The sequence below is a fragment of the Podarcis tiliguerta genome (assembly GCF_965153285.1).
Source record: "Podarcis tiliguerta genome assembly, chromosome: 2".
Lineage (NCBI taxonomy): Eukaryota > Metazoa > Chordata > Lepidosauria > Squamata > Lacertidae > Podarcis > Podarcis tiliguerta.
The window spans coordinates 35,122,579-35,148,901 of NC_139535.1; the positions used below are offsets into that span (position 1 = coordinate 35,122,579).

General features: G+C 44.1%; 1 protein-coding gene across 3 annotated transcripts in view; it reads left to right on the forward strand.

The window, feature by feature from the left end:
- Positions 1 to 26,323, forward strand: part of LMCD1 (LIM and cysteine rich domains 1) — a 60,713-nt gene that overhangs the window by 10,417 nt on the left and 23,973 nt on the right. For all 3 annotated transcript variants that reach the window (XR_014507617.1, XR_014507618.1, XM_083426435.1), the window contains exon 2: positions 17,919 to 18,007. Coding sequence is in view for 1 of the 3 variants with exons in the window: in XM_083426435.1 (XP_083282561.1) it covers positions 17,919 to 18,007 (89 nt within the window). In the remaining 2 variants the exon portion in view is untranslated. The remainder of the gene's footprint in view (positions 1 to 17,918; positions 18,008 to 26,323) is intronic.

Below are 26,323 nucleotides of genomic sequence, written 5' to 3' on the forward strand. Positions count from 1 at the left end.
GAGAAGCTGCAATGGGCATCACACACACACACTGCAACCTGTTCTATTGGCTACAGTAGAATGGATAGTGGATGCACAAGCAAAGGCCTTGAGATCAGTGAAGCCATTCGTGAAGGAGCAGCACTGCACAAGATCTCCTTCTGTCCATATTTTTAAGCCTTATTGAACTGTATGTTAAAAGAGTGTTTAAAAAGCCCTTAGCTCTTCTCCCAAATTGGGGTGGGTAGGGGGCCCCTGGGAGGGGGGCACAGATCAGTGCCACAGGTGGGCCCATGATGAACAGCCCTAGCACTGTCTGCTAGTACCTGCCATTCCATAGACTTGAATGGGGCATGGAAAACGTAATGTATGAAAGGCTGCATAGAATTTCACCAATCCAGTGCAAACATGCTCCTTGACAAGCCTAAATAAAATGCACTGGTAGTTTCTGCAAAAGAAAAAAAAGGGGGGCATACAAGCTGGAGAGGAAAAAAGGGTCAGAAGTGTCCATTTCACTGCTTTTAATGCTCTACCTGGTGGTATTATGTATCAGATTAGTTTGATGGTTGGCTCATTAGGTGTAGCATGTATGCCAAGTTTCAAGGTATTAAACTCAGCAGGTTCCACTTTTATAAGCCATCAATTTTTGAAGCTTAGAATAATGAGACTTCTCTTTGCTATTCCTCTTAACTATAGAGCCACTTCTGTGCCGCTATACAATGATACCTCGGATTACATACGCTTCAGGTTACATACGCTTCAGGTTACAGGCTCTGCTAACCGAGAAATATTACCTCAGGTTAAGAACTTTGCTTCAGGATGAGAACAGAAATCGTGCTCCGGCGGCAGGGTGGCAGCAGGAGGCCCCATTACCTAAAGTGGTGCTTCAGGTTAAGAACAGTTTCAGGTTAAGAACGGACCTCTGGAACGAATTAAGTCACCAGAGGTACCACTGTAACATGGAATGTGCTTGCAGTAACATCATAGACTTTTAAAAAATATAGAATTGTGTGCTTGGCTCCTGATCCATATAGCATGAGTTTATCCCTTACCATGATCTGAAAACCTCTCCATAATATGAAAACCTCTGCTAATGCTACTGCTACAATCCTAACCGCACTTACTTGGGAGTCAGAGCCATTGAATTCAAGTGGGCTTAACCTCTGCGTAGCTATGGCTAAGGTTGCTCTGTGATATTGAAAGCTATTGGTTCCACAGCTGCCTTGTGCAGCACAGCCAATGGAGATTCCTGGGCCACATTTGGCCCCGGGGAGAAGTCCTGTCTGGTTTTCTAGCTGCCAACCTGGGCTGAAAGGGAGGTGTGGAGACAACCAGCAGTTGTGGGGATGGAATATGATAACAGCATTCCTCACCCCATTCTCCATCTGACACTTCAAGTAAACTAGTTGCTGAATTTAAATGTTGAAACCTTTGAAGAAACCAGCTGAAAGATTTTCCTAAAAACCTCACACCTATTTCACATTAGGATGGTAAGCCTGTTTCTGGGCTGCACCTTCAAGTAGGCAGGGCTAGATTAAGCCAAAGGTGAATACCTGGGAAGCAGGGGGGGGGGCAAGCTTGGGCCTGCCTGTCGCAAGGTTTCTACTCAGCAGCTGAAACAAATAGTACAAACAGTTCCTTCTTCACACTTTGTTTTGATGCTTGGGAAAAGTTAAGACTCTTGTCTCCATTTTTCAACAGTGTGCATTTGAAGTGATTGTGAATGGATGCGATCTGATCGACTGAGGAAAATTGGGTGATGGGGGGGGGTCAGTCATGTACAAGTGGGTTCTAAATTCAATGGGGGGGGGAATGAACATATGGGGTGTCAATGGTGTGACTTCCCTGGGGCACTATTTGGCTTAGAGCCAGACGTGCTCCTTGGTGCTAGCATTCGTGGATGTGTCCGACTCTTTGTGACCCCATGGAGCAGAGCATGCCAGGCACTTCTGTCTTCCACTGCAGTTTGCCCTTAAAATAGATTTACTTTACTCTTAACAACCTGCAGGATATACAGTGGAACCCCAGAAGCCGAACGCCTGTAAGCTCGAACGTTTTAGCTCCCGAACGATCGGAAACCTGAAATTATTGTTCCAGTTTTCGAATGATTTTTGGAAACCAAATGCCTGGCATGGCTTCTGCTGCTTCTGATTGGCTGCAGGATGCTCCTGCAGCCAATTGGAAGCGTTGCCTTGGAAGTCAAACGTTTTGGAAGTCAAATGGACTTCCAGAACAGATTCTGATTGATTTCCAAGATACGTCTGTAATGCTATTTATGCATCCTGATTCTGACTGAAATATTTGCATGTACACGCAGAGGATTTCTGAGGAATGCAGATTTCCATTAGTTTGAGAACCAAGCATGGCTTTACCACTAGGAAAGCCACTCAACTGCTATTTAAACTACAGTACTGGGTTCTGTGCCATGGATTCTGTTGTTGGAAACCTGCTATGTGCCAGTTCTAAGTGGGGCTTGAAAACTGGCAGCCTGGGCTATCCTCCTGATTTAGTCTACTGATTTTGTGTCACAGCACTGCTCTTCCCTACCCCTGATCTGCTCCTGACCCAGTTGGCCACCCAGAAGCTAGTACAACAGTAGATCATAATTCTTCCTTTAGCCTTCTAATCAGTAGCCTGTGAGCTTCATTCAGGTAGTTCAGCGGTGTGTCTGTGGATTTGTGGTTAGGTTGGGAGATTAAATAGTCGTATTAATGTTAAGTTATATGGTCTTACAATTTTATGGATTTCAAACTGTAGTACAATAAAATATAGTATGTCTGGAGGGGAGAAGCAATAAAATTATAGCTAAAAATATCCAGCATTTGGCATGGTGCAATTGCTACAACAGGCAGAAAAACCATTAAGTGGTCCATCAAGACCACCGGCAATTTTCCAGTGGTCCATAGGGTGGGGTGGAGGAAAGTTGGGAATATTTGTTCTAATCAGTTGAGGGCTCCAGACATTGGAAAGGTTTTCAAGGCAAGAACTCAAACTTGATCTCGCAAAGCAAGTCTTCATGGAGCATTTGGAAACCTGCCTCAGTGAAGGCGCCAAGCTCACTTCAAAGGCAAATGACTTGAGGTTGCACCTGCTCAAAGTAGACCCGTTGAAATTGGTGGACATGGTTAACGATTTCAGTGGGTCTACTCTTGAGTAGAATTTAGTTTGGTACAATCTCTGTTCTTAAAGTTCCCAGCAAGGAAATCACAGAGGGGGTTTCTCTAGTCCAACGGTATCCTTGAGTGTCCTCTTTCCTCTTCTGAGATTAAGTTTAGAGACTCCAGGTACCCATTGGCTCTGTGTGTTTCTGTATTTAGAATATCCTTGAATTTTGCCGCAAGCAAATTGCCACCTATCCCCCTCTTGTTCTCTTTTTGGAGTCCAGGTCCATTTCTTTTTCTTTTTTTGAAATACCAGTTTTAAATCCAATTAATACAGGGTTGGGTGGGAGATCTTTCTACTCTATTTTTAAAAGCCTCCCCCCCACCCTGCTTATCATGAATTCACACATTGTGGCCTGCGAAAAGAATCCTGCCAAGTATTTGTGCTTGGAAGGGCATGATATTTGCAGAGACTTTTGCACTGTTATATCTTGGTCACACTGAAGGGATGCTGAAATCTGGCAGATACACTTGGATTAGTTTTCTTGGACATTGGTGTGGGTGTGCCTATAGCCAAAATAAGTGTTTCTTTGGCAAAACTGTCTTCACCTTCTAGTACCACTGTCAAACGGGGCGCTTCCAAATAATTCTGATGGCACTGAACCTTGCTCTAGGTTTGGTAGTTTCTAAAAATTCGCAATCAAATCTGCTATCTCTAATTCTTGAATGTCTCTTAGAGTGAGTGCTTGCTGGGGGACACTGATAAATGAGCAGTCAATTATTTCTGGCTGAACAAGAAATCAGCAAGAATGTCTTACCATTTTGTGAACTTGCTGCCTTTGCATGCCTTTCCCAGTTTCCCCCCACTCTCCAATGAGATTTCCATTTTTTCCCTTTTTTTTTAATTCATGGGAAATTGGAATCAAAATCTCTACTGCATAAGAGAAGAATAAGAAATGGTGCAAGAACAAGATAGTATGTTGGCTGGAAGTGGGAGAACTTTACATCGGCACAAGGATTTTCTTGTGCAACAGAATGTTCTCTGTTATGTACTGAAGTTCTCACCCTGGGCCAGCAGGGGGACACTGTAGATAGTTATGCAAATGAAGGATCGAAAGTGACGTTCAGTGATTGGATAGTTTTAGAAAGTTGCTACAGTAGCGTTGTACGGGAGCTTTATATAAGCAGGCTGACTAAGCCCTTCAGTTCAGTTCTGTTCTGGCCTCTGAATAAACAAGAGCTGTTTGAAGAATCGCTGTGTTGTCTGATATGTTCACCCACAACTTAACATTCTCCCTCTCTCATTCTTCCCATGCACCTCCTAAATCTCTCCCAGGGGTTTCCCCAATCCTTTAGACCAGATTTGGGGGTGTTGTTTTTTGTGGGGGACAGGGCAGTGAAAGCTGCATTGTGCTAGCACTAATCCTTTAGTGGAATACTGCCCCTGGCTCCATATTGGAGCAGTGCAACGTTAAGAGTGGTATAGGGTTAATCTGGATTGGCCACTAATTCTAGCTGATGCCTGTTAACCTTATGACTGCAAACCTAATGACTTGTTTGGAGTGGGAAAGAGACTGGATGTCATGTGTCTGAGGGTGTTGATCCCTACATAGTTCACCAGCAGCTCCTATCTCTGGTTTTAGAAGAAGAGGAGCATCAGTTACTAGTAGGGACACATGGTTGGGTGCGGAAATGCTGAATGACCTGACAATTGCTCACTAGTCATAACAAGGAGAGCCCTGATAAACAATGCAGAACTGATACACCCTTGTTTCCCCCTTTAAAGAAATATTATATACAAGAAACCGTGGGAATATTTATATTCTCTTTGAAGCAATGAGGAGAGAACCTGAAAGCCCATTCTGTGTTTATTTTGTATACTCATAACTGTTGGGCTCTTCTGGGGTTTGCCTAGTGGAATATACGAAGCAAGCTCTAATTTCTTCAGGCTTTGAATTCTGCCCACTGCAGAGCATTTAGCAACTCGTTTTTTTTCCAAGAAGGCTATCTGCAGCAGTGAACTGCAAAGAGAGAGAATGTAAATGCGCTGTAACTTAGAATAAAACTACACAGCATCAAATGCATTCCATAATAGTAATAACAGTAACCCTGAGTTTTTAATCCATTGCAATTCACTGCCCTGTCCACAAAGGTCAAAACACCCTGGAGATTTGCAAAGGCCCACCAAGAACCTGGTTGTGTCTGGACATAGTAAAAGGTAAAGGTAAAGGTACCCCTGCTCTGGCGAGCCAGAGCCGCACACGGAAACGCCGTTTACCTTCCCGCTAGTAAGCAGTCCCTATTTATCTACTTGCACCCGGGAGTGCTATCGAACTGCTAGGTTGGTAGGCGCTGGGACCGAACAACGGGAGCGCACCCTGCTGCGGGGATTCGAACCGCCGACCTTTTGATCGGCAAGCCCTAGGCGCTGAGGCTTTTACCCACAGCGCCACCCGCGTCCCCGTCTGGACATAGTAATAGCATGCTAAATTTTGGCCCGTATAAGATATGCTTTACACTGCTTGCACCAATGTTGTGGTGCTTGAATGCTATTTCACAATTCCTATTTTTTAAAAAAACAACCCAGTAAATTTTCAGTTTCAAAATTTTGAATATTAATGTCCTGAAATTTAACCTCAAAACTTTTAACAGTATTTTGTGACCAGTCCTGAAATCTGTATCTGTGGATTTGCTAGAATGCTGTTAGTAGAACATGAACGTGCAACAGAATTTACTTATCTGTTGGATCCTAGCCGATGTTGTCCACTCCTGTCACATGCTACAAAATGTTGAACTCTATTGTAAACAATGCTGACATGTGGAAATAAAGTGTGCCATTAGGATGTTTTTCACAGGCAGCTGATGTTTCTAAGTTTACTTCTGAGTAGGAACGGGCAATACATTTGATTTGGTTCACATTTAAAGGTGAATCTCTCTTATTCGCACTTTCCGAAATAATATGTGAACCGAGACACAGACATCCTTTGAAATTTGCACTTCTTCAAATTTTGCAGCCCTGTTCTGTGGTCAAATACTGTGTGCAATGCATATACAGTGGTACCTCAGGTTACGTACTTAATTCGTTCCGGAGGTCCATTCTTAACCTGAAACTGTTCTTAACCTGAAGCACCACTTTAGCTAATGGGGCCTCCCGCTGCTGCCGCGCCGCCAGAGCCCGATTTCTGCTCTTATCCTGAAGCAAAGTTCTTAACCCAAGGTACTATTTCTGGGTTAGCGGAGTGTGTAACCTGAAGCATATGTAACCTGAAGCGTATGTAACCCAAGGTACCACTGTACTGTACGAGGCGAAAGTGTGGCTGAAAACGCAGGCATTGGTGAAAATGACATACAGGAATGCAGTATATACATATGGGGAAATAGCTTTCCAAAAATTCACACTACAATGCTGAATAATTTTCATGAGGACTTTTTAGAAAACATTGCAAACCGACGCGAAGAACTGACTGGAAAAATTAGAGACCGAAATTGACAAACTTACCCGTCTCTACAACTGAGCAAACGTGTCAGCTTCAGAGCACTTAGCCCCCTTCAGATGACGCGATCTGCATGTGTGTGATGTCCCTCCCCCCCACACACTCTGGGCCCCCTCAAACTTGGGGGCAACTTGGTGCCTCTGCCCCTGAGCAAGCATGGGTAGGATTGGACTGCATGGATAAGCTTTCCCATAGGCCCTGGGAGCTCCAAAAGGGTGTTTTGAGTCATGCCACATATTGACACATGATGGAACCAGTCCTGTTTCTGTCACACAACCCCAGAAGCATGGAGAGAGAGAAGTGTTTATGACTTTACGATCTAAAAGGTCTCAGGGCAGGAGCCTGTTGGCTTGCATGCTGAAGACAAATCCTTTATAGTGGCTTAAATGAATCCTTGCAGTGTTTTCAGCTCTTCTCACAATATCCCCAGTCTTGGCCCAGATGAGGAAATGCAGGAGTGAATGGGATTATTATGCACTGAAACAATTTGAACCTCAAATATTTGCCTTGGTTTTGTTCCTAGGAGTGGGTGAAGCCTTGAACCTAGTCCTTGGTTATTTTACCCAGACTATTTTTGCCATACTTGTCACCTTAGACTCAAAGTAAACTTCGGTACAGCACACTCTTTGCATTCATGAATACGTGCAGAAGTTCAAACAAGGATAAAAACCTCTGTAGACAAGGCTCTCCTGTTGCTTGTAGAAGGCAACGGACACAGCCCTGACAGGAATGTCCTGATTTGTATTGGATTAAGGGCAAGTCTAGCAACTTCATTTGCCTGCGTCCCGCCCCGCCCCCCGCCCAGTAGATTTGGTCTTGGCAAGGCTCCTAGTCCTGCCAACTCATCAGTGTTCTGTATGAATGTAACTGATCCACTATAGAGAAAACAAACTGATTCATTAAGGCTACTAATGGTTGCCAAATGCAATCCACAGCGGCTTTTACCACAGGGATGCTGCCTTGTTTACATTTATGCACAAACACTTGATAGCTCTCTGCTTGAAAGATCCTTTTTCTCCCTCCTTCCTCCATCTCCCCAAGTTGTAACAACCCTATCCAACAGTGTGGAACTGAGCCAAAAAGCAAGGCTTTGTTTATCTTTGATGCCTCAGAGTGATTCTGTAGTAAAGAGAGAGAGTTCATTATTTTAGATGTCTGCAAAAAACTCTCTTGTCCACATAATGTAGCAACTCTGAAGGTGAATGTTGAAAGAATCCTGGAAACTACTTTTGTTAAGATATTACAACTGGTATATAGTGATGGATAAGCCTCTTAATAACTTGCTTATTGTATTTATTAAATTTATATCCCACCCTTCCTCCCAGGGGAGCCCAGGTTTCTACAGTCATTTCTTCCTTTTCTGAATGCAGTGGAACAGCTGCACAATTTCTCCAGCAGATAGATGATTTGTCACACAGCTTTTCTGGCTGGCCATTGCCTATATAGACTGTGGCAGCCATTTTATTCTTTATGGTCCATCGTTGCTTTCTATGAACATTGTATCACATTAATTGTGTCTTTGTACATCTATTTTCTTCCCCTTAAATTACAATGGGGCAATTATTGGGAGTACAGCAAAGTGGGGGGAGGAAGCATTGAACCCCCTCCCTGGTCTCAAAACACCACAGTCCCAATGAAAATTACCTTTATCTCCCACAACAAACCATTTGTGGCTAGGTGGACTGCCCACCTGCTGCAGAACGTTTTTTAGATCCCCGAAATCTGGCATCAGAGCTGCTATTCCACTTGCAGCTTAAAGTGGAACAAACGGGGGGGGGGGTCAGCCAGAACTCGCCGGAACTCAGTTCTGACACATCTCAGGTAGGTGTCATTGCCATTCTAAGAAAACAAGTTGAGTTCTGGCACCTCTTTTTCTAGAAAAATAGCTCCAAGAACAGCAGTAACTGGGTGCTGGTGATACAGTCCATGCACTGCCTGTGCAGTAGTCTCTTGCCCAAAATATAATTCTGTAAAAATGTGAAGTCACTTTTCTCTTGGGCTACTGCTCCTGAGTCCTGGCTGAGTGATATTTCTTAGCTCATCTCAACGGCCAAAAGATTTTCTGTGTTGTATATCTGCAAATATGTATACCTTTTAAAAACGTGTGCTTTACCTGACTTTCCAGATTGTTGGAAATAACATGGCTTGGGTGGATTATAGCCAGGAGTTCTATGCCATTATTGTGCTTCTAAAGCCTCTTTATTCTCAGCTTCTTTGTTGTCAACCTTTCTTTCATGTTTGTCTGTTTGTTTTTCTTGCTGGTAACTGTAGTCACTGACTTAAAGCTTCTTCTTTTTTTTTAGGACAGTGTCTTATCAAAACATCTTACAAACATAATATGTTTCTTAGAATCCCCAGCCCTATATAGACCTGAAACTTGGAAATGCCCCAACCCACATCGGGACAATATCTTTTATTCTGCCAACCAAACTGTGGCAAAATAGCACAAAACCTTTAGAATTCTCTGGAGCTCTTCATCGTCCTAGGTGAGAAGCAAAGCAACACTAGACCTTTAATACAAATTGGTATATGTAATAAACAATGGAAGCAACTTGCTTTGCAAACCATTAAGGACGAGTGGGGAGTGCAGGACGATAATGACTATGTCTTCTGGACATCACTTGTTCTCAAGGGACTAGTATCACTCCCTAGGAAGTTTGGCAGCTGATGGTGTCTTGACCGACTCATGTGTAGGCTGCCTTTAGCTCCACTTGGAAACCCCGAGCTCCAGCTGCATTGCAGTAATGATTGCCAGACAGAATATTTTTGGTCTGTATGGGACTGCTGTGATGTGGTTGAGATTTTTATACTAAGGAGCAGAGCCATTCGGCTTTCTATGAACTGAGCACTTCTAAATAACTTCCTGAAAGAAGCAAGTGTGTGTGTGTGTGTGTGTGTGTGTGTGTAATAGTGGCACCAGCAGCTAGGAGCATGATGCTAATGGGACAAGAGAAAGATTAAAGTGAAGGATGTCATTGTGTGACTAACGGGATTCATTTTCTAATGCCGTAGAACTGCTTCAAAGAGCAACTCAAAATTCTTTATAAATGTGTCTACTACCTAGTACAGTTAGTTGGAAACTGGTGTACACGAGGATAAAAACTCATTAACATAATAAACTCATGATATAATGAACAAAGTACAGCTGATAGCCAAAGGGACACCTTGAATAAACTTAGAATTAGACAGAAGGCAGTAGTATAGATCTGCCTGGATTCTAAATTGCTGCCAATATGTGATTGTCCATTTCTTGCACGTTTCCCCAAAGGTGTGTTTCTCTTCCCTCATAGGCAAAGGCGGGACTTGAGTGGACAGATTGGCTTGTGGGATCTGCTTTTGGGTTGGTTTGGTTTTTAGTGATAACTTGAAGGCCAGCCATCCAGAGGCTGGTGTAAAAGACGTAAGCCCAGACATTATGAGCCCCCAAATCATTATTGTTTCCTCCCAATCTTTCTTCATTTCCATTTCTTCAGTCACAAGATAATTAAGGAGAGGGGTTTTTTGTCGCTGCCATGGTTAAACAGATAGGGGCTGGGAATCCTTGCCAGACACCAGTAGATCCAGATCTGTCTCCTTCCAAGTGATTCAGCAAGCTTCCAGGTTGGCTCTGCAGGGGCGCTTGTGCAATCCTGATCTCACTGCCGCCCTGACCAGCCCCATCCAGGTATGCTGCAGTGACCCTGGGGTCAAGAGGACAGCTTTGCAGTTCCACTTTGCCACATGGGCCACCACTGCTATGGAGAATTGACTTTCAATTATTCCCTATGCCCTTCTTTGTATTTTATGCCCAGGCCCTCTTAGTATGTCTTCAGGATGTTTGGGAAGGGCAGTGCATCCATTTGTATCATGACCACTGAAATAAACCATTGGCTAAGGAGCACAGTCTGTAGCGCTTGCTAGCCACCATTTGCATGAGGCTTACGCTTTGGGATCTCTGCAGTCGACAGGGTCAGTGATTGTATCTGGCAGTGCCTTGGAGCCATTCATCAACAAAATACTCTGCTGGATGCATGAATACCACACCACAAGATCCTGACTAGTAACTAGCCTCGAATCCATTGCAAGCCAATTGCTTAATATTGGGAAGAATGTCTCAGTTCATTCTGATTCCCCGTAAGGGTGGAATAACTTTCTCGGAGGGGTCCTTCTTGGCTCCGGTTAATACATGTGTTCAGCAGCGGGAGGTGCCAGAGTTCAGAATACTCTGTTGATCTGCCTGTAACTCTATCCACTTGGCCATTCCCCCCCCCCCTCCAAAAGTTAACTCAATTGTTCTTAACACCGCTTCTAAAAGTGCCGGCCAATTCTGGATTTGCTGTGCTAGCAACTAAGCACGATGGATTCAAAGTAATAACAGCTGCACCACAACACGGCATCGCAGACCAAGATGCTTGTACCTAGGGATGAAAAAAGCGTTGCCACGTTGCCAAAAGGCATGTTGAGGCTAGATGCAGTCACTCGAAGGCTGTTTTGACAAGCAAGACTTACCAAGTCAGCTGATTCTTTTCGCATTCCCCCCATGTAACTAGGAAGTGACCTTCTACCAAGCAGGTGCATCTACTCAGTATTGGCAATATTCACTGGCAGTGACTCTCTCCAGGGTTTCAGGCAGGGGTCTCTCCCAGCCCCAGCTGCAGATATCAAGACGGAACATGGAATCTCCATGCAAAGCCAATTCTCTCCTCCTGAGCGACATCCATTCGTCTCTTAAATGAAAAACCTACATTGATGAGACTAGTCTTGCCTAACCTGATGTCCTCCAGATGTTGCAAATTGAAACTCCCATCATCCCTGACTATTAGCCATGCTAATTGAGTATTGAGTATTGAGAAGGCCCCTGGGATGACTGCCCCACTTCAGATGGTAGGAATACCTGCAGGACGTCCTCCATTGAAGTTCATGATGATGATGTATTTATACCCCACCCATCTGGCTGGGTTTCCCTAGCCACTCTGGGCAGCTCCCAACAAAATATTAAAACCACGACAAAACATCAAACATTAAAAACTTCCCTAAATCAGGGCTGCCTTCAGATGTCTTCTAATAGTCAGATAGTTGTTTATTTCCTTGACATCTGATGGGAGGGCATTCCACAGGGAGCCTGCTACCGCTGAGAAGGCCCTCTGCCTGGTTCCCTGCAGCTTCACTTCTCGCAGTGAGGGAACTGCCAGAAGGCCCTCGGAGCTGGACCTCAGTGCTCGGGCTGAAAGATGGGGGTGGAGACGCTCCTTCAGGTATACTGGGTTGAAGCCGTTTAGGGCTTTCAAGGTCAGCACCAACACTTTGAATTGTGCTTGGAAACATACTGGGAGCCAATGCAGGTCTTTCAGGACTGGTGTTATGTGGTCTCGGCGGCCGCTCCCAGTCACCAGTCTAGCTGCTCTAGACTGTACGTATGGAGGTATAGGTGGCCTTTCAAGTACTACAGTCTTAGTTGTGAAGGACCTGAAAAGGTTAAATCCAGCACTTTTGATGGCCCCCAAGGGCCATCTAGTCCAACCCTCTGCAGTGCAGGTCCAGTGCAATCGGCATGGCATAATAGCTTCTGTATCCTTCAGTAACCCTTAGTAACAGCCTTCAAAGGCACTCCCATGTATAATACATTGCAGTAGTCTAACTTGGAGGTTCCCAGAGCAAATGAGGCCAAGCTTTCTCTGTCCTAACATACCAGCTGGTGAAAATTACTTTGTGCTACGGAAGCATCTTGTGCCTAGAGTGTCAAAGACGAAGGAAGGAAGACCACCTTTTTATTATTGTTGTTATTTCAAAAACCTGCAAAACCCATTGGGCTCGGAGCCAAAAATGGACAAAAGGAATGAATGCATACACCATGAGAGAAGGCAGTTTTCTGCTCCCATCTGTGTCCTGCTCTAGGATTGTGGTGATGATTGCCAGCTAAGGTTGCCACCCCCAGACCAGTCTTCCTTGGAACAAATTGTCTTGGCCCTCTTCTCCTCTTGTGAAGCCAGTCACCGCTGCATTGTCAAGCACCATTTCAAATATGAATTTCTAAGAAAAGATCTTAAAAATAAATGTTATCTCTCATCCGGATAAGTAGAGCTTATTTTTCTTCTGTTTTATCCACCAGACACCCAGACATCTAAATTTATCTAGCAGGATTATGCCTTTTTACAGTCATCTCTCATTTTCAGCCTATGAAACTTCACCTCATATTTCACTGCATCATTCTTTCAAGAAACATTTGCACATGGGTGGAGCTGGAGAAACTCAAACCAGGATAACAATCCAGGCTTCTTCCTTATTTATCTCCCGCAATGTGCTTTCCCCTGGGCCTAATTTGTCTTTTTCAGTTACTCCCTCATTTTCCCAAAGCTTGCCAGCAACTATTATGAGACTTTGGAACACGAACTAAAGAGACCCATATTTCTGGATAGAAGGCTCTTTTAAAAAAAAAACCTAAGTACACTGAAAGTCTTGTCGTACAGAGAATCATTTTTGGCAGGGGCATTACGAGTGATGTTCTATAATCTAAGGCTTGCAATTGTTGCCAGCTTTTTAGCCAGGCTCTCTAGCTATGCCTTTTTTTTGTGCAGGCATTCGAAGGAGATAAGTGATAATGGTTGGTCAGTGAAAAGGCACAGGGACAAAGTTGTTCTTGGTTAGTTGGCAACACTAAGCTCTAGAGAACCATAAAATGCCGTGATTATTTTATAGGAAGATTGAGGCCCCTCCAGAGATCTTTTTTGTGTGCATTCATGATGATTTGTGCTCATGGTGCTATTGGGGCGGTCACACTCAATCCAGCTTTCAGTACTGTTGGCTCCTGCAAAAGTTTTGGGGTAGTCATACTGCTTGTTTTTCCAATCAGTGCATATCCCATAATGACCTGCTGAAATCCCATAACTAACTTGTTTGTTTGTTTGTTGAATTTATATACCGCCCTATACCCGGAGGTCTCAGGGCAGTTCACAGAACAAAATCAAAATATAAAACCAAAAAATATATAATCAAAATAAAAACAACCAAATAACCCCACCCCCACCCAAAAAAACCAGTGCTACCTGGTTACAAACTTAATTTGTTCCGGAGGTCTGTTCTTAACCTGAAACCGTTCTTAACCTGAGGTACCACTTTAGCTAATGGGCCTCTTGCTGCCACTGCGCCACCGGCACACAATTTCTGTTTTCATCCTGAGGTAAAGTTCTTAACCCAAGGTACTACTTTCGGGTTAGCAGAGTCTGTAACCCAAAGTGTTTGTAACCCAAGGTACCATTGTATTTTAAAAGGGCGTAGGATGTCAATCAAATCAACTCAAGGCCTGGTAAAAAAGGAACATTTTACCTTGCGCCCAAAGGTATATAATGAAGGCGCCAGGTGAACTTTCTTGGGGAGAGCATTCCACAGACAGGGAGCTACTGCAGAAAAGGCCCATTCTCATGTTGCCACCCTCCGGTTCTCTCGAGGATTTTAATAACACAAACGTCCTGGTTTATATTTGTTCTGCTTTTATTGTGCTATTCTTTTGTTTGTTTGTTTGTTTGTTTGTTTGTTCTATCTGCAATTATTTTAGCCAAATAAAGCACAAACATGCATTAAAACCAGCATTTAAAAAAATATGGATAATTAAAAGCCAAAGGGATGTTTTTGCCTGGCGCCTAAAGATATGTAATGATGGCACCAGGTAAGAGCCTTCCATAAGCAGGGAGCTACATCAAAGAGAGTGGCATTGCAAAGGAGCAGATGAGATTTAGAGCTTTCGCAAAGGAAAAGGGAACATTAAATGCAACTTGTTGCTGTGGCATCAAAGCAAAACTGTTGCAATGGGTGGCCTGGCATTCGCTGGTGAGGATTAGCTTTGCGTAATTGATATCATATGAGGGATAGAGTAGGGCCCCCCCCCCCGGTCCCACCACCCACGTGCTGGAAAGATCTGAAGCAAGGGACATGTTGTGTATGTGTATGTAGGACCCTGCAGGACCAGGGTTCAAAAATGCTTGGGGAGTTGATATAGAAGGTCCTCCCCATCGCCTGTCCCATTCCCCCACACTTTCAGATTTTGTATTGATAGCGAGGGTCAGCAGGAATGAGAGCAGTGAATACAGGCTTGCTCTCTCCTTCATGTGAGGTTAAATCACACGAGCGAATAAGCTGCTTGAATACGGAAGGGCTGTGCGATGTCTGTACCAAAATGCACTGTACTTCTGCCAGCTTGCTCCCTCTACACGTCCATAGACACACACAAATATATTTCCTGTTAAGGGGGGGGGTGAGGAGAGAGAAAAGGCTGCATTGCTTTCAAGGGCAGACTGGCACCTCTGTGTATAATCTTTGACATGCAGAAGAATTTCTGCCAGGTCTGAGGAAATGGATTTTGGAGCCTGGAAAAATTCCTTGGGGGTGGGGGAGAGGGACAATGACAAGGCCGATTATGAAGTCGGCATTCCACAGTATCCATTTCTCTAGAATATTTCCTTTTAGGACAACTTCATTTTTGGCGCTACCAGTACATTTTTCCCCTTCTTTAAATACAGAGTCACACTGGATCATTTTCTGAAGATTAAAGGCAGGAATTTGTTACGTTTTTGAGCACAATTATCGGAGTATTTGTGCCATGTAAACTTAGACGTGTTCTCTGTTCTTCACCTTTTTAAAAGACCAACATTACGTTTGAATTAATTTTTATAGGCCCTTTTCTCAATGGGCCTGCCCTCTCATGAATGAACAACAGAGCAAGATTGCAGCAATCTCTCTCCCCCCCCCCCAACCCTTTCCTTTCTCCTAGGACGCTTTTTATTTTTCACCATGGAAACCATCTACAAAGTATAGCAGCAAAGATGTGGAAACTAGGACCACATTCTCAAAATAACTGTTAGGTCTTTCTGGGTACAGAGCGCCTATAAAAATGAGTTTGGATATCAAGTCACTAGTGTATTGCAATCTCATGAATGCTCAGTTTATGTTTCCTTGTTTATCTTGCAGCAAAACAAATTCTTCAACAACCAGAACTAAGACAGCACTGTGTTTCTTTATCTTAACCTCCTACCAAGATAATATAGCTTTAAATGTGTCATTTATCATCACATACTTTAAGCAAGTATCTTATCACAGTGAAAGATGGCTGCTCAGTTCCTTTCTAAGTATAAATGCGCTTTGGACACTTGGCTGGCTTACGGTCTTGATCTATCCAATTAATCTTTACATTTTAGAACCAGAAATGAGAACATGGGTATGAGAACATCTAGGGAAAGTGCTGGCCATTGTTTAGAGAACACCAATCACCATTCTTAATGCCATTCCTCTTCTGGAATAATTCGTGTTCTTTGCCATTATCATAACTGAGTTGTTCCTTGTTGGTTGACCCATCCTAGCTGCTTCTCATTCTACGGAGCTGTGATCACTGGTTTGCCAAGGTTAACACGTTCATGTGGTTACAGAGCTTAATATGATACAGGGCTTAGTCTCTGGGATCTAATTTCAATTCTTGAAACGAGCTGTGTTGTTTTTATTAATAGCAAATGAAGAGCACCTTCCCTTTCCTAGCCCTTGCCCACATATTTTGGAAGAGATGTTCAAATCGCAAAGCATGACTTCCAAGAAAATCTGGGCCTCTGCGCCCATAACTATGTGAAGACATATGGCATGAGCAGAATTAAACCTTAACACAAGCTACTCACTTTAAGCCTCTGCATTCTGTATATCTGTGTTTCCTTTTCTGCACATTCCATCTGGCAAAGTCTCTAGAACAATAGCATAGGAAGCTGCCTTATACTGAATCAGACCATTGGCCCACCTAACACGGGATTATCGACTGACGTCACTTCTCTGTGATTTTAGGCAGCGGTTTCTCTCACCCCTATCTGGAAATGCCAGGGATTGAACCTGGGACCTTGCAAATGCAGAGCTGAGCTACGGAATGCTATGCTGGAGTATAGTCCATCACTTTCCATTTGTGACATGTAAACATCAGCCTTGGAGTCAGTGGAATTCTAACAAATATTTCAATCTAGTTAATATATGGCCCTAATGGAACAAAGTTTTATCCCCTGTCACACATCGAAATTCATGACAGAACAGCAAATACGCCTGTACTTGATTGGCCAGGAAATTCCCAGGACATAAATCCCAATGAGAATTTGTGGGCTACAGTGGTACCTCAGGTTAAGTACTTAATTCGTTCCGGAGGTCCGTTCTTAACCTGAAGCACGACTTTAGCTAATGGGGCCTCCTGCTGCTGCCGCGCCACCAGAGCATGATTTCTGTTCTCATCCTGAAGCAAAGTTCTTAACCCGAGGTACTATTTCTGGGTTAGCGGAGTCTGTAACCTGAAGCAAATGTAACCTGAATCGTATGTGTCAGGGAACTGCCATCAGTGCCAGAGGGAGAGAGCAAAAGCCAGAGGGATTCCGGAGAGCATCCAGGGATTGGGAGAAGCAGCCCATCTTCTGGGGAAGAGAATCAGCGTAGCACCAGTGGAGAAGGGGGGCAGATGGGGGAAGCGGCGAGGCAGTCCCATGACTCCTTGCTGGGGACCAGCGGGGAGAGTAAGGGTCCTCCGCTGCCTACGCCCTCCTTGCGCAGAAGGCTTTCGCGCAGAGAGAGTAGGAGGAGACTAGGCGTCAAAGAGCTTCTTTGCTGGAAGAAGTTTAAGAAACGCCCACTGACTGATTCTGCCAGTGATTGAGACAGCCACGGGTGAGTGGCTGTCCAGACAGAAAAGGTTCACTTAGGCAACCCAGCCAGGTGTTTGCACCCAGCCAGGGAGATAAGCACCGGCTTACGCACGAGCAACCCCTAGAACCATTACAGTATGTAACCCAAGGTACCACTGTATATGCAAAAGTCACCTCCATGCTGTATGGAGAAGCTCATTCAGGCGCTGATTCAAGTGTGGTACAGGGATCCGAAAATCAACAGTGACTGTTCAAAACTAGTAAACTTCATGCCAAACCGTGTTCAACTGCTGCTTAAAAATAGCGGAGGTCATATCTGTTACTAATGTATGTATATGTGAGATTTGTACATGTATATGTGAGTTTTGTACAATAAACTACATTGTTTGTTTCAATTAATTTGCACAAGGGTGTAGGTCAAGAAAAGGCATGTATGGTGTTTCAGTCTCAGGATATATCCAGAACACCATCTGCTCTGGTTTTGTGGCATGAATTTTGGTTGCTGTAGCCTCAGAAAGTATGGAGGAATATGATCTTTTTAATGTTGGCTCCATTCTTTGCTCTTCATGGAACCATCATGCATCAAAGAAATGGGGATTGCCTGGCCTCATGCTCATTTTCTTATCCATTGAGTTTATGCTGCTTGAACTGTTACACTTGTACACTACCCTGGAATCAGCAATGAAAATAACAGCATCTTCTTTGTTTTTCAGGTGTCCATCAGCCAGCAACCATCAGGAAGAGGTGTGCCATGTTTAAGATGCAGAGGGATGTGCAGTGGCTTTGAGCCACATTCTTGGAGGTAGTGCCTTTAATACTTGATTCTGCTTTTCCACTTTGGTTGTTGTTCATGTTCTGACTTGTCTTCTGATTTTGTGCAGCTGTGAACAGACTAAATGCCATTTGTGCTTTGCAGTGGATAGAAAGACCCGCACCCAATAAGATCAATACAGTGGTACCCCGCAAGACAAATGCCTCGGAAGACGAAAAACCCGCTAGACGAAAGGGTTTTTCATTTTCTGAGGTGCTTCGCAAGACGGATTTTCCAAAGGGCTTGCTTTGCTAGACGAAACAGCCCTGCCTCTCCTGTCATGGCGACGATCGCACGCTCGCTTCCCCGCTCCTCCGGCTCCCTCCCACCTTCCTGCTGACCGCTCCTCCGGCTCCCTCCCACCTTCCAGCCGACCTTCCGACCTTCCGGCTGCCTCGCGCCACTGCCCACCGCCCTCGCGCGCTCCCCTCAGGAGCCGTTGCCGCCAGCAGCCAGCGCTGCAGCCGGAGTTGCGCTCCTGAGCCCCGCCACCCTCCAGCAGCCGTGTTGCGCGGTGTCCACAAGGCGTGGGTGAGTCCAAGGGCCGGCTGCGGCAGCTGCCCTGCTTCTCTCCACCCCTCCCCGCCGTGGTGCTTCGCAAGACGGAAAAACTCGCTCTACGAAAAAACTCGCAGAATGAATTAATTTCGTCTTGTGAGGCACCACTGTAATGGTTTTGTTACTGATTTTCATTGTGATTTTACAGTTAAATTAACATGGAGGTTGCCATAGATACAAAAAAAGATGCAAAGCACTTTTCCCCCCAAGTACTCAAAAGCAGCCTGGCTTTCATTTCACAAGCACTCAAGAGAGTTTTGCATACACTCAGTAATTCTTGCAACAACGTTGAAAGGTAGTCCAGCACTGTTCTCTTCCTATATAGATGGTGGAGTTAAGGATGTTAGAAAGCAGTCGCTCCTCCACATGCAGCTGCTGGGTGACCTTGGGCCAGTCACACTTCTCTGAAGTCTCTCAGCCTCACTCACCTCACAGAGTGTTTGTTGTGGGGGAGGAAGGGAAAGGAGATTGTTAGCCGCTTTGAGACTCCTTAGGGTAGTGATAAAGCGGGATATGAAATCCAAACTCTTCTTCTTCTAGAAGCAAGTCTGCTTAGAAAGCCATCTTTTGCGGGAGGAAAATATTTATTGACCTTTAGTAAGCCATTGCTAGCACCAAATTAAAACTCAACTGAGTAGACTGTTCAAATATTGCTCAGCTGTTAAAATGAGTTACACCAAAGTTCCTTCAGTTTTTCAGACGTTTAGGATTCAGTGTCTCAACTGGTTAATCTTGAGTTTGCTGCTTTTGTTCCCCATCAAAAGGTCAGCCTATATAATTGTGTCCCTGACTCTCTTGGCCCTTCCATTCCAGTCAAAGGACACCATTCTTTCAGCGGTGATGTCATCTTTTAAAAATGCCACATTCCTTGAAGTCTCCTCTCTCAAGGGAACAGTTTGGAAAGACTCAAGTGACCCGTTTGAATGCAAATAGTCAAGGCTTTTTGATATATCTGCCCAGCCAGCGTTCGCATAAGCTATCAGGCATGTAGTGAATCTGGTCTGTTTTGGTTTTGGTGGGAAAACATTTTCAGACCAGTGATCCAAGACACACATAAAAATGCAGCAGCCCTTCCTGCCTGCTTTTTAATCTTACTCAGTCGCAGATAGGCTTTCTCCCACAATTAGGACATCTTTTTGCGGCAGGCTGGCAATGAAAGCATTGCTCAAATCTGGACCCACTTTATGATTCCTCCATCTGTGCGTTGTACTTCTCTCTTGTTTATGCAAAAAAAAAATTGCTGGATTTCTCTCCTCCTTCCCCATTTTTTTATATTATTATTGCGCCATAGATATTCATGTCTTGAACTCACACTTCCAGTTCACCACTAAGGCAAAGAGCTGGGAGAGTATTCCTTCTCCTCACATCAAAGATACTTAGGGACTTTTATTTACCATATTTACTCAAATCTAATGCTCATCTTTTTTGGCCCAATTATGTTGCAAAAATTAAGGTGTACATTAGATTCCAGGGCGCATTTACATTCGCCAGGAAATCCTTTATTTATTTCAAGGTTCTGAAAACTGAGGTGCTGTCAGAGCTGGCTCTAGGTCCCAGCTCACAGAGGACCAACGCTAGCCGGTAGTAATGTACAAAAGTCTTTATTGAAGTACAGTTTCCATTTTCAAACCGGAGCGCCCCAGCTCTACGTCTAGGGTTTAGACCGGCGAAGCTCCATCTGAATCTCAGCCTCCTGTACACCAGTTTAAGACTCTAGCTTTACTCCACCTCTTCCGTCTCTCCTTTCTCCTCTGGGTCCTGCTACCCCCCGGGGTCCCTTCCTTCCTGGATTCTTCCGATGCAGACGTTGACCCCCCTGACTCCTCCCGCTCTCTTCGTCGGGCTTTAGGACCTGGCTCCCTATCCGGGCTGCCAACTGCTGCACCCTCCTGTACATTTGAACTTGGCGCGCACGCGCAGCCTTCAACCTTCCTCTCGACCGTTTCCTCGCTCTCCGATGGAGGCGTGGCCACTCCTGGCTCATGTCCTCCCGCTGGTAGTCCGCTGCCTGATCCCGATGCCTGGGACTCCTCCCCCCTACTGCCCTCTGGTGTGGACGCTGGTCCGGATTTCCAGCTGCTGCTCTCTGAGTCCCCTCTGGCCCCTTCTTCCTGGGGTGTCCCCCTAGGCACCCCCCTTGCCCTGACCATGGGAGCCCCTTTCTGTGAATCTTCCGATTCACTGGAAAGACTCGGAGACCTCGGACCGCTGTCATCGCTGACATTTCCTTCGGACTCCTCCCCCTCGCTCTCTATTTCCTCCCTCTCCTGTGCCTCTGCTCCTGAACCCCTGACAGGTGCGCATTAGATTCGATGGCGCATTAGACTTAAGTAAATATGGTATTTATTTTGGTCCTCTTTTAAGTACTGTCAACCACATTCCACTCTTCTGGGTGGGGACCAATCTGATTATTCTGTACTGCAGCCGGTGCAAGTAGATAAATAGATACCGCTGTGGCTGGAAGGTAAAGGGCATTTCCATGCGCTCTGGTTTGTGTCACGGTGTTCCATTGCACCAGAAGCAGTTTAGTCATGCTGGCCACATGACCCAGAAAGCTGTCTGTGGACAAACGCCGGCTCCCTTGGCCTGAAAGCGAGATGAGCGCCGCAACCCCATAGTCACCTTTGACTGTACTTAACCATCCAAGGGTCTTTCACCTTTACCTTTTAGTACGATAGAGCATCATAATACAGAGAGGTTTTCAAGATGCTGGTCTTCTCTGGCATTTTTCCCTTTAGCATCTACTCAGACTTCCTTGAGTATAGCTTCCTCCAAATTCTGCTCTGTGCAAGAAATCATAGAAAATTCAGTGCCAAATATTTGCATTACCTACAAGTGATATATCATTGAAAAAAGATGAATTTCGTTTCATCAAAAATCTTCTTTTTTTTTTTTACCATGTGTACTACTTTTGAGATGTGGTTTCAGAAAAGCTTTTAAAAGGAGTGATCTGGATTAGAGCTGTTGGGATATTGGTTCCATTTGCTACAAGCAATAGTGCCAATATATCATCCTACCCACACAAAAACACATGCTCTGCTTCCCTTACTTTAAGGCTACTGTGAAGCCAGGAAACACTTTTTAAGAACCATGATGGTGTTACCTGCTGTTAATGCAATGGTCTGCAAATATATAAAATCTGAAAGAATATAGTCTCTGGCTTATGATCTGCAAAGCAAAGGAATATAAAATTTTAAGACAGCTTGGATCCAAGTTCCCATGCCAAGTATGCTATAAATCTGCCGCTGTCTGGGTTGCATCTTTTCTTCCCAAACGCTTTAGCTACTTGGGAATAATCATAGTATTGTGACTAGGGCAGAGTGGGAGAACACATGCGCAAGGTTCCCAGGGGTCAGTCCCTGGCATTTCCTGTGATCCATTCCACCCTTTGACCCAAGCGTTTCCAAGGCAATCTATTAAAATACACAGATCAATATACAAAGCCAGCAATCTATACAACCAATACATGAAATCACTCTCTAACCAATAGGCTTGCAAAGAACCCAGCCTGAGACCACTTCCAGTCAGGTTAGAGATCCCTGGCCTAGATCCTAAATTATTTGCAGTGCTGTATTCTGTAATATCTGGTCCTGTAATCTGTTAGCCAAGCTTCAAAATGATTGCTACCAGTGTGACAGGCTGTGCATTAAATGACATCTCAATATTTAGGTCTGTGCATTTCTAGAGACATTGTTGAGAGAGAAGAGCCCAACTCCTCAAGCAGATTGATTTTAGTGAGGTTCAGTAAGTTGGGTGGTGGCGAAGCATCAGCACTTCTTTCCGCTGCTACTTGCCAGGATGACAATGGGACAAGGTAAGATGGCAATGTGGACATGGAAGCTCCAGCGGCACCTGCATCATGCCACCACAGATCTGGAGCTTCTCCAAGCTTACCACCCTTTCACCCTCCATATCCCTACCTTGGCAAATAACAGCACCACCAGCCCTGTTCATTCTTTTCATGTACTGCTCTGCTAAGGTCAGAACTGGAGACAACGATTTCCAGGGAGAGGTGCCTGCAGATAGGGATATCTATGCTTTTAAACAGTTTGCCTCACACTCTTTGCCTTTTTAAAGAACCTATTTAGGACAAAGAATGACTTTTGTAGACTGGAATTTGTAGAAAGACATTGAAATAGTTTCTCAGTTCTCTGCAGTGGTTCCCCCTCACCCAAGCCTCCGCATGCTTTTTATAATTTAAAATTCTTTCTTTCTTTTTTCCATAAATGACATGTAATCACACTGACTTAATGCTCCTTGGGGAGTAGAAGAGATCAGGGATCCTAAAAAGAAAGCATTTGCCCTCACGCTGTAATCCTAGCACTCCTTCTGAATTGAACTTTGGCAAGGCCGGTTGAAAACAGACATTCTTCTGTGGCATCAGCCAATTGGAGAAGAGCAACCACATGACTGGTTTTTATGTGCACAACAGGGGGAAGAGGGCAAGATGCCAAAGTAATTATACTTGACTTACCATCCAGCATCCTTTTATGCTGCATGTGGATTTATGCACTCTAATACCTTTCCCTACATCTGCGAGAGACTGGCTTCCAGATCTAATTATTTCAACACAGTTTAATAAACCCTGTTCTCCTTATTTGCTATCAAGATGGGGGCTATTTAGCAAACTATTAAGTATATTCCATTCACTTTCCTCCTACTGGGCACAGCAATGTCATTTTTTGTTTGGCTCTGGAAAGGCTCTTGAAATTATTTTCTGAAAATTACTCTTTTATCACTGCCGAAAATCTATTTGTGTGTTCACTGTCTGTTTTGTTTGAAATCTGAGCTGGGTTCATATTTTTATTGTGGTTCCACACAAAGCATAGCCTTTGAAGAATCTCTTCAAATGGACTCCACCCTGGAACGTTGCATCTAACTCCTTAGTGGATAATTGTGGACATTAACTGTAAATGTTCCTCTAGAGGCTAGAATGACCTTGGTTTGTATAATTCCAAAGGGAGAAATGGATGCTTATAAAAACTAGGTGGCAGGGCTGGACCAATACTTTTTGGTGCCTCAGGAAAACCCCCCAAATGATGCCTCCCCCACCAGGGAATAAGGGGCGAATGAAGAACTACATCATGAACAAGTACAGAATAAAGACTGATGTCAAGATCTGCTGCCCCTGTTGATCCTTCTGTCTGAGGCATCATCTCACCTTGCCTCATGGGTGGGGCAGTCCTGCTAAGAGGAGATAATGGATGAAAATTCAACACTGCCTTTCCACTTGCAGAGCAGTTCTTGATACAACAAATGTGTCCAGTAGCATAAGAGGTGACATTTGCGGATTTTACACCTCCCCATCTCATGCAACTCCCTGCAGTTCAATAATTTCCCTCAATTAGTGTGTATTTTGCATACATATAGATTTGAAAGCATTTCTGTTGCGTTGCCCTTAAATCTCTTTTCACCCTTACTTTAAGATCTCGAGTATCTGATTGAATATATGTTTATGTGTGTTCACTCACCCTTCCTACCACTTTGCATTCCAGCCGCTTCCATTGCCCAGAGCTCCCTAGTAAATGAGGGGATTGCTTAAACTTCAAGGAACCAAAGGGAGCACTTGGGTGCAATTGTTGTGTCAACGGCCCACCATGCTTCTCTATTCCATAGGAAGACTCGGGCCTCAGAATTGCCAGCACTGGCTATTGGCAAATCCCTCAGAGCTTTCAGAATCCCTTAGACCCCATAGGTCTCTGGGGTTGGACTCCCAACCCTACAGCAGTAGATTGGTACTGCTTTACCAGGGTATTAAGGATAAGAATATTTTAGAGAAGAGAAGGAAATAAAACAAAGACATTGAATACAATGCCAGAAGTGTAGAAAGAGGATATGTGTGTTATTGTACTACAAGCGCTCCTGTCTTATTTTTATGTCAAGGCAACTGAGAGATTCTAGCTGAACTGCCTCACTGTAAAGAGGAAAGCACACACAATGCATCTTGTGGAGCTGGTGCCCCAAACTGCATTCCCGTATCAAGGTTCTCCTTTCTCCACAATGTGTAGTGTTGCTAGCCTTGTGACCTCACTGTGCGACCTCACTGACTATGGCATATTGCTTAGCCGCTTCCAGTGTCAGCCAATGATAAGGAGCAGAGAAACCTATTTATGTGACCACATCACTGTGAGGGATCAGAAATGCTGCTATCGCAGAGACGGGAACTAACCTAAAATGGAGGAGGTCTGTTGGTGGCAGACCCGTGACATGATTTTAAAATATGTGATTTGTTGCCCAGATTATGCAGCACTATGCCACAGAGCATACCCTCGACAGAGCTTCAAGTCCCTGGCATGTGTATTTGTATGCTTAGACGTATTGTAGATGACTGTTTTATATTGTGGGGATGGTGGTTTGCCTCTGTTTTAGAATCAGCCGTGTACTGTGAATGCAAACATGTTGCTGTTTTTATTTCTTATGTCCCAATACTTCATCTCACAAGAGCCCAGAGCAGCTAAGAACAAATATACAGCCTTTAAAGCAAAGTTAAGGCATGGTACAAAGCACAGCAGGCCTTTAATTATAGAAATGCATGTACAAAAGCAAGTGAATTAATTTTTTATTAAAAAGTATTTCTAAGCCACTTCATGCTTTCAAAGTTTCTAAGCTACATACAGTGGACCAACGGTACAAGGCCCAGTCACATAGATCAAGGGAAGTCTGTGATGTTGTTCTTATTGTGCCCCAAAGGCCTGTTGGATAAGAGTTCTATCCAATAGGGCCAGTTGCCATGTGAATACTCCCAAATATAACCCTGCTCCCAAATATAACAATTTCCATGCTTTATATTCTTAAGAAACTGGGGCAAGGGGAAATAGCACAGAGACTCAAGAGGCCTATAGATATCACAACAGGATGTATTGAGGGGGGGTCTTTGTTTGACATAACCTACACTGACTAAACATTCAAGTCTGTATGTTTTGATCTTACCTCATCCTAGGATGTGTTGCAGTGATACACTAATGACAAACCCATTAATGCCATAGAGCTCTGAACCACCCTCATTCTCCCATTGTAGTCTTCCAGTAAAGGAGGAGAAATGTTTAAGAGCAGGGTAACAATACTATTATATTTCCCTGAATTAGTAATTTACAGCTTAATCTTATCAATTTGCAGCCAAAACTCTCATATGTTCTGTTTCACCCACCCCATCTTATAAACTGAAATTTCCACAATCTTTTTATTTTTTTTATTTTTTTTAGTCTTGACTTCAAATAATCTTACGCCCATATTTCCTGTGCAACTCTGCAATAAGCTATTTACATATATCAGATGCCTTTAAACCTAGCTGCCAAGGCAATCCACTCAAAAACGACTTTGCTGCTTGAATCCAAATCCCTTGAAATCATATGTTTAGCTTTGGAATCAGGGCAGTGGAAAAAATTGTGAATGTATTCTTATATAAAACATTAGAAAATAATGCACCTTGCGTGATAACACTGGATTTGTACATGGATATTGAAGACTCGGGTGTTCTTTTCCAATTTGGAAGAAAGGAGGGATATAAATGCATTAAATAAACAAAGCAGTGAGACTCATGTCCTCATCTCTCAGGTGATTCTTTCCAAAATTGTGTAACTGACTAGCTGCATTCACAGCAGCTTAGAAGTAACACTTGGTCATTGTGCCCTGAGGCTGATTCTCCAGGGTCTCTGTAGTGTGGGTTTTTACAGTTTTATATTCCACACCATGGCAAATTCCATTAGTCTGCAGCTTACAAATTGAGTTCTTGCCAACAAAGGTCTTTTG